The 15,323-nt window shown below is 35.1% G+C and overlaps 1 protein-coding gene across 1 annotated transcript in view; it reads left to right on the top strand.

Moving 5' to 3' along the window:
• Positions 1-2,810: 2,810 nt before the first annotated feature.
• Positions 2,811-15,323, top strand: part of LOC130442809 (uncharacterized) — a 56,849-nt gene continuing 44,336 nt past the window's right edge. The window contains exons 1-2 of the mRNA XM_056777165.1: positions 2,811-3,074; positions 4,405-4,574. Of these exons, the coding sequence (XP_056633143.1) occupies positions 4,410-4,574 (165 nt within the window). The 5' untranslated portion in view covers positions 2,811-3,074; positions 4,405-4,409. The remainder of the gene's footprint in view (positions 3,075-4,404; positions 4,575-15,323) is intronic.

Here is a 15,323-nt window from a genome sequence, read left to right as displayed (position 1 = left end):
TTACCAGGATGGCCCTGGGAGCTTATTAGAAGATATTTCGGAATATCCTTCGTATACCTGCTATTTATTTATGTAATTTATAAACATTTTCGTCCATTTAGCGTTCGTATATTCCCTAGTATTTGTTGTGACGTTATTAGAAATGGAACTGACGCCGTTCCCCACCTACTAACCAAAATATTTGTCAATACCCTCAATTTACTATGTTACACGCTATACATAAGAATGACCATATCGCTTGTGACTTCAGAGTATCAGATTTGAGTAAACAAAATACGAATCAGTTTTGTACGAAGTGAGGTCCTTTCTTACACTGTCAAAAAGTTTGTTACAATCATTGGTACGAAAATTATATTTTATTCAATATCTATTTTCTACAGTCGGAAGAAAATATCCCTTTGCTTACGTATTGTGGCACAGTAGTCACTTATTTTATTTATTTATTCTAATTTTCGAGTTTTTGAAGAAATTAATTTGGTATCGACCTTCCAGAAATTCAATAAAACCTCGAAATTGATTCTAAATCGTCCTCTACCTATCTAAACTTCAAGCAAAATCAAATTTTAATAAATCTGTGGCGATTTTATTCTTTATAATCGCTAGTAGGTTTTTCTATGCTTTTTTTATTGTGCTGGATGCTGGATTTCATTTTGTTTTAAGCAAATTTTGTATGATAGTTTTCATATGAATTCCTATTTTCTATTTGTCTGATTCCTGTTTGGTTATATTTTAAAAAATATATTTTTGTACGTTAGAGCATAAGGGGGTCATCCCAGCGATTTTTTTAGGATTTTTTTTCTACGACCAGTAAATAGATAGAGCCTTAAGTTTATTATCATTTATTCACATATATTTCGACAGTATAAATATAAATTTTAAGCTAAAAATATTGTGTAGAACTTGTGTTACAGCGTTCCGAACACCCCCGCCTCGGCAATCTAATCTGTATACAAAAAATTGGACTTTTGGTAGACATTTTAAATAAAAGTTACGAATTTTGCGTTTTTTCTTTGTTTTTTGCTATGAAAAAACCAAAATTTTGGAAATTTTCGAGTGATAATAGTTCATTACATGCGTTTACATGTTTTGAGCGAGTCGTTCGGTCAAGCCGTTTTTGAGATACGATGGAGGAAAATTTGAAAAACAAAGTTTTGAGAAAAACGCGTTTAAAGTTTCAAGTCCATTTAAAACTATGAAAATCTCAATTTACCCCCAATCGGCGATGCCTGCTTCATAGAGTATTCCTTCCTCTTCATCTATAGAAATTTCTGTTTAAGCCTGTAGAAACTTATCTAAGCTTGTATAAATGTATATATGTATAAAAGGGGGGCCAGGTATAAAGTCCCGGATCCCAACTGCCAACTCAGAGCTCCGAAAAACTCTTCCTTCTACCTGCTGGGTAGATTTGAGCCCATCACATGGGATGAACCCCATAAGCTCCTTTTTATTCTAATCTGCTCTTTCTACTCGTTCCTTTTTCCGTTCCGTTTCCTTGGGGGTTTCCACAACAACCACCAGACTACAAACTGAACCTCAACTCCAACATCTTGGAATCCAGGTGGGGGCTGCAACCATCCCGAAATCTGAGTTGTTGAAACTTCTTTTATTGTTCTTAGCAATAAATATTATTTTGGATAATCGTGCCCGGGAATAGTTTTAGATTGTTTAATCTTTATTTTAATTTAATTCATTAGGTGATTACGGCTTTTTATTTATTTTTAACGACGTTGGTTAAAAAGGGGTTAAAAAGGTGGTTGCCTCCAATTTAATGTTAATTGGTCACCCCATCCGAGTACCAGTTTTTATATACTTAAACTGAGGCCGAATACCACTTCCCGAGGAAGAGAACAGATCATCTTATAGTGATGAGTTTGTGATACAGGGCTGCTGAAAAAGTAAATTTACCAAAAAACAAAGTTATTTAAAAAAATATCCATCCAAATCAATAAATGTAATTTTTTTAAATCTTTTTGATGTAATAAGCATGGTTTTTTAAATATATATATACTATGAAACCAGATTTTCTACCCAGAAATAGTTAAATTTGACAAATTGACAAATTTCTAAACAGAAATCGATATTTCTGAAAATATTTCATCTCCAGATGAAAGATGGTTCAAAATAATTAAAGATATTTGTTTTTTTTTTAATTACATATTTGTGGGAACTATACAGAATGAAAAATTAATCTTTTATGACCAATTTTTCTTCATCGTTTCTGTGGGTGGCTATCACAATAGCTATTTTGACTTTGGAAGCCGCAGCCCTGTATAGGTCAGATGTGATGTGATTTTTTCCTGAATTATCAGCTGTAGAATCTCGTATTTTGAACCTCTCCTGATGTGGTGGTATTCTCAGTATCCTACGATAGGCCCATATCTCGAAGACTTCTAGTCTTTGGTGAAGATTCCCTCTGAGTAGATGTTGAAAAGAGGTGTCAAGATTTTTTCGCTCCTCCATAGAATCAGTTGATCTTTAATATCCAACAGACGTCTTCATGACCTTCACCGAATCCTCAAAAATATATGTTTTCGGTCCCTAAAAGTCCCTAAAACATAAAAAAGGTTGTACCAACATCTAAAAAGAAAATGTTACTGAATTTACGCGCGCAGTTTAAATATATATTCCTGTCAAATTCTTTATCTTAATGAAAGATTTATAGTTTTAAATTAGAATGGACACATTTCTTGATAATGGTTGGACTGTTCGTTTTGACTAATATGAATTAGGGTGGATTTTTACAGTGTAACCCCCAGTTATATCCGCGCATATTCGTCGTCGGTGTATTCGCCTATCGAACGGCAACCCGCAGTGAACGTTGTGACGGCGCGTCGCAACGGCAACGAGCGTCGGGATGCTTTTCACACGGTGGGCGTACCGAATACAATATTTTTGACAATATAATTTTCTGTCTCTATCGCTCTCATATAATCGTGTTATTTTCGTCGCCCTTCTGGGGCTGCTTAGTGCCAAAATTTGGTTTTTGTTCCGATTTTTTCAAAACATAAACTGTTTGCGAATTTTTCGAGACGTTTTATGAACTTTTATCGATAGTAGGAGCTGTTGTTTATGAGGTAATAAAAGGTTTTATTCATTATTCTTCATATTTTTTCAATTGTACTTTGGGCATTTGACCTCTTGTTGAATTTCTGTTTCGACGAAATTTAACTAATAATATCGAAAATTTAGAATGTATTACGTATTAAATGATTGGTTTTCATTGTTTGGAACGACTTCTATAGTTACGTGCAGGTTTATTATACAAGATCCTTCACAATTGTGAAAATTTTTAGTCTTTTTTTGGTTCAAATTGCCGAAGAATTTCATTCATATTAAACCATATGTTTAGGTTAATTTTAAAAACATAAAGATCGTTACTTTTACAAAAAAAAAACAATTATTACAAGCAGAAATTGAATTTTTCAATTTTTTCAATTTTCAACTTCAGTTTATTGGAAAACCAACGGCCCAGTGGCGCCTCGTGGTGAAAATTTTTGGGTATTCTGCAAAGCAATGTCGACTTTGTTAAATTTCCATTGATTTTATCGGTTTCCGTGATGAAATGATGGAATGGTTGCCTCACAAAGAAAATTGGAAATACCAAATTTTATTTTATGGCTATTATAATTAATGACAAGGTATTTTTCCATGTTATCTTGCCTTTTATTTGAAATTACTCCACAGAACTCTAGTAGATGACTTGGTGTCGGCAGCCCTAAGCACTTGGTATCTTTTAGACCTTTTCTATCGGGATATTCGTGTTCAGTGACCTCAAAAACTATCCGAGTAGTAAAATTGAACTTATTTTCGGTACAAATGCAATTCTTAGTGCATAATTTTCGTTCACAAAGTTTACTGAAGCATTTTGTTGCATCTTGATCCGTCCTACTGCTCAGAAATTCCTGTGTATTTCCCTTTTCGTGCTCTATTTCCTCGACTATAAATTGTGACTTTTTTAGTGGTCTCTATGCTACGTGGAATTCAAAAATACGAAGTATTTGATTGGCTCGCAGAACAAGGATTCTGAAGTGCAATCCACGTGGTGTAGAATTGATAATTCCTTCCATAGACTAAACAAAATTAGCGGATCCATTGCTACAATCGATGAGTTAGAGCTTCTGTAGGCATCTTTAAACTAATTTTTGTCCCTATTTTCGAAGTAAAAAAGCGAGAATTTCATTAAAGAAGCCTAATCAGTTTAACTAAAGTCTTAAAAGGTCAAAAGTATGTTCGCGGATTCGAGTTCAATCGATAGCTTCGAAATTTGATTGCCTCTATTAGGTGTTGAATACACTATTCATCATTTGTTGTTGTGAAAATTTTTTCAAATTAAATAACTCAAAAGTAATTACGAAATACACTCTTGAACTCGTAATATCTCCATTCAAAATTGTTATATTTCAGCCAGGATGCCACAAGGTCCTAAGCCCAGTCCTTTGATGAAGCCCTTCGTGGTTTTAGCACTTCCTGGAATGTACTTGTTTTACAAGTACAATCAATATAAAAGAAAACGGAAGGAAAATGCCACTAGACGTCTTGCCGAGCGCGAGTTACTTCATTTAAACAATAAAATCGTAAGTGATGCTTCAATTAGATCCATAAATACGATATAATAATAATGATTCGATGTCTATTTACCACATACCGAACTTGATTTTAGCTTCCGATCAAACAATGAATCAAAATTATTCTTATCTTTCAGCATAGTTTCCTTCCTAGTTCATCGATGCTAAAAGTTAAAGTTTAAGGTTAGAAAACAGGAAAAAGTCACTGGGGGCCGGATCTAGTAAGTACGATGGGTGGTCAAGCAATTGTCGATAAACAAAATCGCCTACGTCCACCCCCCCCCCCCCAAAAAACGGTCTTGACCTATTTTTCCAATCCAGGAGTGTAGTAATAGATCCAGGGTTTATCAACTGTTATGAATGTGTACAAAAAATCCCACTCGGTTTGTTTAAACCGCCCGGGAAATATTTAATGAAACGTGCTTTTGGTTTTTCGATGATATCGTTATCATACAATTATCCAACTGAAATTAACCGTCAAAAATCGCTGAAATGACAATAGGAAACCCTTAACATGCTTACCTCTTAAGATCGCGGTCGAAAAATTTTTAAACAAGCCTTGTAAATAGCTGAGCCAACGTTTAAATTTCTATAAAAACCTATATGACTTAGTTATCATCATAATTTATTGTTCAAATCGTTTTTCAAGATCGATTGAATCAAATTACGACAATAATTTCATTTTTTACATAATTTTTTTCAATTTTTCAATTAACTTAGTCTATGAGAGGTTCACAAATACTGTGAAGGGATAGATGTCGACGAAAATCAAAATAATACGTTTGTTTCAAGGTAATTTTCATTTTTAACAAATAAAAAAATTACCACCGATTATTTTCAGTTGAATTATTTTGGATTATAATCTGTTTAATTCCTAGTTTTCTCCAGAATAATTAATTGCTTCAAAAGTCCCATCGTAAAAATGTAAATCAATTTTCCATTATGGTATAAAATAGAAAAGAAAATTAATGCTCTCTAAATAGGCGTTCATTCATTTTAATTTGGCTGGAAATTTTATTTCGCAGTAAAAATATGTTTAAGTATGAATATAACTAATTATAATTGCTTTTACAACCGACGAAAACTTTTTTAATTACATTGAACCGTTAAAAGAATTGTTTGTAATGATAAGGTCATTTGAATATCGAAATTAACTTTAACATAAAGCGCAAGAGTGTTTTTTGTGAAAGATTAGGTCTTAAAAATTCTAATTTCAACTTGAAAAGACGATATGGAGCCCATGGGGCGAAGTTTAGTCTCCAACCCCGTGGCACAGTTGACGATTAGATCGTTGACTCGCCAAAACTCCCTGATATCTTCCTTAACTTTTTAGACAATTCTTTCAAAGACATTTGGATAAAACCCAACTTCTCACACCCCAGGTTTTCTGTGGATTATCTTTAACCTGGTGAATCGATTCACCAGCCAAATTACTGGCTTTTAAAAAAGCAAATAATATACCGAAATATATCCTCAAACCTGGAAAGCACCTCAACTCCAGTCCTGTAGAAGAACGGCCAATTTTAATGAATCCTCACAATAAAAAATTTCCTCATCCAACCAAAATGAATCCCAACGAAACTCTCTCTTTTACACAGGCTTAGAAAGAAAATTGTTCACAATTTGTAGGCAAAATCTTGTAAAAAACTAAATAGAAACAAATACACAAATAACTACATAAAGAAACGTAAAATAAAATCAAAATATAAATTGTAATGTACGATAATTCGATGTGCTGATGACTTAGTCTTGAAAAAGATGCCGTGGACTCTCAAGGTCCCATAAAAAGTTGGAAGGTCCAAAGATTAATCCGAAAAAACCGAGCTACGACGTCCTCTTGAGCAAGGGGTAACTCTGGATATAATTCTACTCTGGTACAAACACTTCACAATTTGAAAATACCAGCAAGTTTATAACGGTAGAAAATAGACAAATTAAAGGTATTATATTGGCAACAACGCCATTAATCGAGTAGCGAAGCTTTTGGAAAGTGAATAAAAGTAAAAGGATTTAGTAAATTTGGAAAAGATTAAACAGTTTTTGCTAGAACTCAATTTTTTATTATTTAATAATGAATCTTCCTCTTTTCCAGTTTCATAACTCAACAAACAGACCTCGTACATATGGTAAAAAGGGGGGAAATACAATCATTAACCAAGGGAGAAATAAAACCCTTCTCTCTAAAGTAAAATTTAAAAGCATTAATAGGTAGTGAGGGAGTTGGAAAGTGAAACAATTTTTCTAAAAGCTTCCTTCATAATATACTATCAGCTACTGGTTATTAAACACCCGACATGTTAAAAATTTCATAATATTTAAAGCGTCGTATATTTTGCTACAACTTTCATTAAAACATACTCAACTGCTCAAACGATAAATTCCATTTCGGTCTTACAACAAATCTCGAGGGGCGAGTAAAACTAAATACGAAGTCTGTAGTTTTGCCAGATATGTTTTATAGCTTGTTCCATGGGATAATTTAAAACGAGTACTACTTTTGCTTGATGCATCTATAAATCTTGTTAAAAGCAGTGGCGTAGTTAATCCGGACGACGCTTAAATTCGTTTAGAAAACGGGGAAGATGTCAATGAAGTTTGCTTATAATTTTTGAAACGACGAAAATAAAAATTATCACAATCAATTCCAATGGCTAATTCCAGTACTTTAATATCCTAGTATAAAAAATATTCACAGTTCTACGGGTACCATGCCCATCTATAATTAATAATACTTTGTTTGGGGGGATGTTCAACGTGTGAAAATGCCATAACTGCTTTGTTTGTTGGAACATCTCCCATTAGTTCAACATGATATCTCTTATCGAATATCCCAATGGTATCTTGTTGAGAATTGATCAAATTGACAGCTGATCCGACTTATCCCAGCCTTGACCCTATCCTTACCTCATACCATTTTGTTTTATATAGAGTCAAAGTTGGTAACCATGTTCATATTAATTTTTAATTTAGTTAAGTTGGCAGGCGATAAACACCGTTTGATGGTTTAGGTTAGGTTAGGTTAGGTTAGGTTAGGTTAGGTTAGGCCCTATATTCTAGTGGACCTATTTCAAAATATTTAAATCGAGATGGTAAATTTGTTACATCGTCAACAGCAGTTATCTAAACGAAACAACGATAAACAGAAATCAAGACAATCAATAACATAAAATAGAATTCAATTAGAGTAGGTGTTTTTTCTCTCTAAAGAATCTATTGATCTAAACGGTTGAGAGTCAGCTATGAGGTCATTTAAGTGACCTTGACTTCTGTCTTTCAATTCTTGAGGTAAATTTACCTCTGTAGCGTAAACTTCTTCTCTAAGATACGACCAAACTGTGCAATCCAAGGGATTAAAATCGCATGACCGAGGAAGCCAATCCATCGGAGCTTCTGCACCTCTACCAATCCATCGATTTGGAAAATGGTTACTCAACCAATTACGACACTTTCTGTCAAAGTGCGGTGGAGCTCCATCTTACATAAAAACCAGAAATGTTCGTTATAGTTTTTTTTTTATTTCATAATTTTCAAATCAAACTATTCCGAAAACGGTACACGGTAGGGAGTTTTTGAAGATCTTTAAGTTCGCTTGAAGTTTTTTTTCCATAAATCTAATATTGAAAAAGTTATGTTCAATACTACTTGGTACGTACCGTGTAACTGGCGCCATCTATGAAAGTCAGATATAAAAACAAATTCACTGGATGTATCAGCTTCCAAAACATGAAATTCCAATGCAACGTTGCCATTAGTAAAATCGTAAAAAATGTGTTAGTTATGTTAGGTTAAGTTAACCTCAAAAATTTTCTATCTATACTAGAGACGGGTTCACTTTTTTTCGAAACACCATGTATACATTATGAAGAAATGAATTTCCTTCCTAGCCTATTAAATAAAAGTACATTTTTTTATATATATACCGGAACATCTACCCTGTAAATAGTGACTGTCTCTTGAGTACAGTATTTTGGTGTAAATTGGCCGTAGAAAGAAAACATGTTGGCGAAATCCCCAGACGATGAGATGCTCAAACCAAACAGTAAACAACTTTTTTATCACAGATAAATAACAAAAGTTTGACAACGGTGTCGTAAGGTTTCTCACGCTTAAATAAATGAAAGCGACAAGATAATTTTATGTTGTAAACAAATGTTTAATGACCTGTCTACTTACATTCCTTAAATCTAAATGCAGAAATACTTGAAATCACCTCTTTGGCGCCGTGTTGTGCGGAACGGTGATCTTAGCGCCCCTTTTGCACACACTAAGTGGACAAAACATTTTATTCCAAATTCCACCATAGTTTTAGATGACTGAGTTCGCAGCCTCGATCCATAAAGACCTTTGTCTGCGATAGAATATCGGGAAACCCAAAATTATCTAATACTTGCGAATTGCATCATGTTATGTCTTCCGAGAACCCAGCACATTTGATTATTAATCCTATTGAGCTACGAGCTTGCAATTTCTGATGAAGTGGTCCAAAATTCTTTTCCTCGTCCTCGCAAAGTCTACAACAAACCTCGACCCGAAACCAATCATCAGACTTCGCCAAATATTTTTTTAACAATAAGTTGATTTAAATTCTCGTCAATTCCAACTCAAAATTTAAATTTTGAGTAGAAAATTCTGATTGTGTTTTGAAAGAAGAGAATTTTACACCTGTAAGATCTTCTACACATCCAATTTGTTCCGATAATTCGTATTTTAGATGACGAAAATGAAAGTAATGTCGAGATTAAAGATCTGATCAAATTTCTTAGATCTCTTTTACGGCGGTGGAATTTGTTAACATCGGAAACGAAATTTTTTAAACAACGGGAATAGATAGCATCATTATCTAAGAAAAGAATGGATTATTTGAAAACAGTATGCTTTGGTGAAGTCGTTGGTAGATATAATAGATCGTTATTAACCTCTTCACTCATTAAACGAAAGTGTCTTGTCTATAAATGGAAAAGCTACTTGGAAGTCATTCATTTTTGAAGAGTTCTGTTCCTGCACTCACATTTATATTTTTCTTGTGGCAGCTTGGGAAATATGAGTTACCTTAAACGTACAGTTTGTGTATTGGATAGCAGTGCGTCGTATGTGTGAAAAGTACTCCACAGAACATTTACTTAGGCTTTTGTGGTTAAACACTACAAAGTTCATTTATAAAAAGACCCTTTCCATGTGTGCATTGTCTCCAAGATTCCACTGGTATCATACAAAACTGGATAAGCACGCACCCATTCAATCAACCTTTCCTCGTGATTCATTGCAAAACAACGCTGGGGATTAATGTGATACTGTTTCTGGAGCTTCGGCCACAATTAAGGAGCGGGAATCCACTAACATAACCTGCCATGCGCCACAAATTACACGCCCTCTAGCGAACACGTGAGGTACAACTACTGTTTTCTTAAAAATCCAAAGATTTTTGAAGATCGAAGGATTTTGGTATGCCAATATGGTTTATAGATCCAAACTGATTCAAAAAACTACAAAAAGAAAACCTAAATAAATTCGTTTCGGCTGATTATTATCTAAAAACGATAATTACTTCCAGGTGTGGTATCAAATCCTTATAAACACATTCATAAGAAAATCATCGTAAAGAAAAATCAACAATTAGTGTTGAAAATAACATTTATTTCTTCTACTTTTGACAAATAGTTGCAAAATTTAACAAAATAAATAACGAAACTCATTTTATAACAGATTGTTTCAATGTTCTCTCTTTTTTTCTTTCTTTTATTTCGAATGACGGCGTTTTACACTTTCCATCGCAAAAATCTAATAATTCCTGCGCCATTTGCTCTCTGTTCTTAATTTCCAAAACTGCTCTCTCCAGCATATCCAATTCAAAATTATTTACAGTTGGTAAACCGAAATTATGCGCAACACCCTCTTTGGAAAACTGTAACATTGTCACTAAGTATCTGAAATAAAAGTAAACAATCAAAAACAAAATCTAAAAGATCGTTGGCTAGAATAAAAAAAGAATTTGATTTATTTTTTCAATATATCGAGTACAATATAACGATTATAGTGATATTTCGATACCAATTTCGGTGGTTATCTCTTCATCGGTGCAAAATTTTTGTCCAGCGAGATCTAGAGGCAGGAAAAAGTCACTGAGGATGTAACCCAGAGAATACGGTAGAAGCTGAAGCAATTCGAAGCCGAAATCCTGCAATTTCGCCATCGTTTCCATTACAATGTCACACGGTGCATCATCTTGATTGAAACAGCACTTTCTGCTTCTCAAAGCATTGATGTCTTCACCTTTCCAGCCGACTTTTGTGTTTTTTATCACGTGCAGTCCATTCTGCTGATTGTCGATTAGACTCCGGTATGAAATGTGTCCCACATTCTTTCTACTGTTTAGAATTTGGTTCAACCTCATCATTCTACCAGTGAGATGCAGTTCAAACTACGTACATGTCCCAACTAAAGCCTCTGATATTAATCAAGTCCTCACGAAATTCAATTCAAAAAAAAGTAACTTACTGACAGTTTGGTATAATGTTAGATCTAACAAAAGCGTAATATAATGCTTCCGAGTCTCCAAATATGCCCATAGCTATTGTAGTAATCATATTATTCAAAGAATAAGCTTCACTTAGATCATGATTTTCGATGAAGTTCTCTTTGCAATGCTGTTTTGGAAAATCGTCTAAATGGATTTGTCTGAATCTACTCATCAGTATTTTCGCCGATCTAACAACATAATGAAGATTTATTACAAATATTACATGTTTAAATTACCCAACCTAATATCAATCTCTACTGGAGAAGCTTTACTGAAAATTGGTACTGCTAGATCAATATCTGGACCTCCGGTTAATGGAACTCGACATATATAAGGATCTAAATCTTGATACCTACCCGCCAAACTATTAATTTTCACCTAAAAAACCAACATTGAAGATACATTTTAAGTTGACGAATATTCACCTGAGCCATAGCTGCTGATCCAATTATTCTACTGGGATGATAAAAATTGGATTTTTTGAACAAATTAGCGGCGAAAGGAGTGAAAACTGATACTGGAGGTACCGCAACAACGATCATCGCTCTAGGTGCTTGTATGGTACATTCATAAATCAATTGGTACACTCTTCGGCTTTCTGCTAAAATTCTTGTTGATAGTGACGTATTTTCTGGCCAGACTCGGTTTGATAATAGTAAAACTATATCAGCACCCTAAAACATCGATAATTTTTCCTCTTAATCTTCCTCGTCCTGCCAAACATTGTTTTTACGAATAAGTATTTATTTACATGAACGAATCAATTAATTAATTGAAGTCGAGTAAATTGGTGTTGGAGAAAAACAAAAATACGGGAGCATCAAATCCTTGATGAAACAGGAACCGAATGTAGCCATTCCTCATCGACTCCTGCATCTTCCCTAGATTCCGTGCTGTTGCAATACAAGCAGACTCTCAGAGACACCCATTCAATGGTTCTGGTTACTCCAGAGGTTGCCAAAAGAGTGTGTATCTAACCATTCACTTCCCAATCCTCATAACAACGATATCTCGCAGCCCACCCTTGTGGCTGCTTCCATGTTATTAACTCACCATCATTTTAGTGCGAAATTACTTTGAGCTTGTTAAGGACCTAAAGACAGAGTTTTACAATGATTCAATATCATTTTTTCAATATTTTTGCTTGTATATGTTAGAAGGTAACGCTGTTATTTCTTTTTAGAAACTCGTGGAGTTCTAGGAACCGTCCGTATAGGTTGCTTTCTCTTGTATATGATAAATACTTCTACATCTGTCCGTCGACATGGCAAAATATATATAATTAGAAAATTACGAGTAGCATTTGTGGTTTCCAGCTTGACAGTGGTGATTGTCTCTGCAATACTTTCTAGAGACAACTTCTGTAAACTTGTCTTTAGCTCTAATAGCTAAGGCAACAGCAATAGAGCTTCTCCTCCGACTTTAATCTAATGGTTAATTATTTAACTTACCCTCACCGCTTTACCGATATCTTTAGCATGAATATATGTCTCAACTTGACACTTGGTATCAATCTGGTTCAGGTCTTCACCTAAGTTACGTACTTTCATATCTCCTTGAATCTTCAATTTCGAAATTATGGGATTCTGTTTAAGGAGGAGACTGGTGATCGTACCCAAAGGGGTATGACCTCCTAGTAGACAAACTTGTATTGATGATCTGGATTCATTGAAACTAGAGGCATTTTCTTTAGATGACTTTGAAAAATCTAAATCAACAATTTTGCAATGCAAAAGTTTTGTGATATTCTTTGATGAAATTTATAACTTACTTTTTGAAAACCATCGTAGAATGTGCGAAAAGTTCATATTTTGATACTGAGAATTTTTAAATCATGATGACATTTATGGTAAATTTGACTGTATGACTTTTGTCTTCAAACATGAGTTGGCAGCATTTTTTTGGGATTCATTTCAATGATTAACTTTTCTGATAAAATTCAATAGCTAACAAAAGATAAACGACAACAAATTCCGCGAGAAAATAAGTAATTTGATTTTAATGTCACCTTCGTCGGGTTATTGAATAAGTAGGTGCTAGAATCTCGAGATCCCAGCATCTCCCCCATGAAATTTTCAATGAAAATAACCAGAAAACTGAGGGGGAGGTCTTCAGAGGTCAAGCTTAATTGGCTTCACCAGAGAACGTTCACGACGGGTCACTGGCAAAGCTAAATGATAGGACGTGGACTGGATCTTCATTTTCACTTGAAGACTCAGCCTCATAATCATTTTCAGGTCCCTCATTGGATGATAGAGTATCTAATCAAGCTTCTGGAGCTGATTGTCCAGGTTTGAAGACTTCAATCTCAGTAGAAGGCACAACAACGTCAATCTCCAAGGGAATAGTCTTTGAAGCGGTCTTGGATATAATACACTAATATTTCCATCAATGCTAAGAACTAATTTCTTCACCCTGGCAAGAGGACAATCTTTTTATGGCATCAAATCAGACCAAGACAACCTCGTCAATAATTAAGTTCACGGGTTTCTCTTCTGTGAGTCACGAGACGTTCACGACGAGTCACTGGCAGAGTTGAATGATAGGACGTGGACTGGATCTTCATTTTCACTTGAAGACTCAGTCTCATAATCATTTTCAGGTCCCTCATTGGATGATAGAGTATCTAATCAAGCTTCTAGAGCTGATTGTCCAGGTTTAACGACTTCAATCTCAGTAGAAGGCACAACAACGTCAATCTCCAAGGGAATAGTCTTTGAAGCGGTCTTGGATATAATACACTAATATTTCCATCAATGCTACGAACTAATTTCTTCATCCTGGCAAGAGGACAATCTTTTTATGGCATCAAATCAGACCAAGATAACCTCGTCAACAATTAAGTTCACGGGTTTCTCTTCTGTGAGTCACGAGACGTTCACGACGAGTCACTGGCAGAGTTGAATGATAGGACGTGGACTGGATCTTCATTTTCACTTGAAGACTCAGCCTCATAATCATTTTCAGGTCCCTCATTGGATGATAGAGTATCTAATCAAGCTTCTGGAGCCAATTGTGCTAGTTTGAAGACTTTAATCTCAGTAGAAGATGCAACAACGTCAATCAACAAGGGAATAGTCTTTGAAGCGGTCTTGGATATAATACACTAATATTTCCATCAATGCTACGAACTAATTTCTTCACCCTGGCAAGAGGACAATCTTTTTATGGCATCAGATCAGGCCAAGACAACCTCGTCAATAATTAAGTTCACGGGATTCTCTTCTGTAAGTCACGAGACGTTCAAGACGAGTCACTGGCAGAGTTGAATGATAGGACGTGGACTGGATCTTCATTTTCACTTGAAGACTCAGTCTCATAATCATTTTCAGGTCCCTCATTGGATGATAGAGTATCTAATCAAGCTTCTGGAGCTGATTGTCCAGGTTTGAAGACTTCAATCTCAGTAGAAGGCACAACAACGTCAATCTCCAAGGGAATAGTCTTTGAAGCGGTCTTGGATATAATACACTAATATTTCCATCAATGCTAAGAACTAATTTCTTCACCCTGGCAAGAGGACAATCTTTTTATGGCATCAAATCAGACCAAGACAACCTCGTCAATAATTAAGTTCACGGGTTTCTCTTCTGTGAGTCACGAGACGTTCACGACGAATCACTGGCAGAGTTGAATGATAGGACGTGGACTGGATCTTCATTTTCACTTGAAGACTCAGTCTCATAATCATTTTCAGGTCCCTCATTGGATGATAGAGTATCTAATCAAGCTTCTAGAGCTGATTGTCCAGGTTTAACGACTTCAATCTCAGTAGAAGGCACAACAACGTCAATCTCCAAGGGAATAGTCTTTGAAGCGGTCTTGGATATAATACACTAATATTTCCATCAATGCTACGAACTAATTTCTTCATCCTGGCAAGAGGACAATCTTTTTATGGCATCAAATCAGACCAAGATAACCTCGTCAACAATTAAGTTCACGGGTTTCTCTTCTGTGAGTCACGAGACGTTCACGACGAGTCACTGGCAGAGTTGAATGATAGGACGTGGACTGGATCTTCATTTTCACTTGAAGACTCAGCCTCATAATCATTTTCAGGTCCCTCATTGGATGATAGAGTATCTAATCAAGCTTCTGGAGCCAATTGTGCTAGTTTGAAGACTTTAATCTCAGTAGAAGATGCAACAACGTCAATCAACAAGGGAATAGTCTTTGAAGCGGTCTTGGATATAATACACTAATATTTCCATCAATGCTACGAACTAATTTCTTCACCC

This window comes from Diorhabda sublineata, chromosome 4 (assembly GCF_026230105.1).
Source record: "Diorhabda sublineata isolate icDioSubl1.1 chromosome 4, icDioSubl1.1, whole genome shotgun sequence".
NCBI classification, from domain to species: domain Eukaryota; kingdom Metazoa; phylum Arthropoda; class Insecta; order Coleoptera; family Chrysomelidae; genus Diorhabda; species Diorhabda sublineata.
This window is presented reverse-complemented; position numbering and strand designations above follow the sequence as displayed.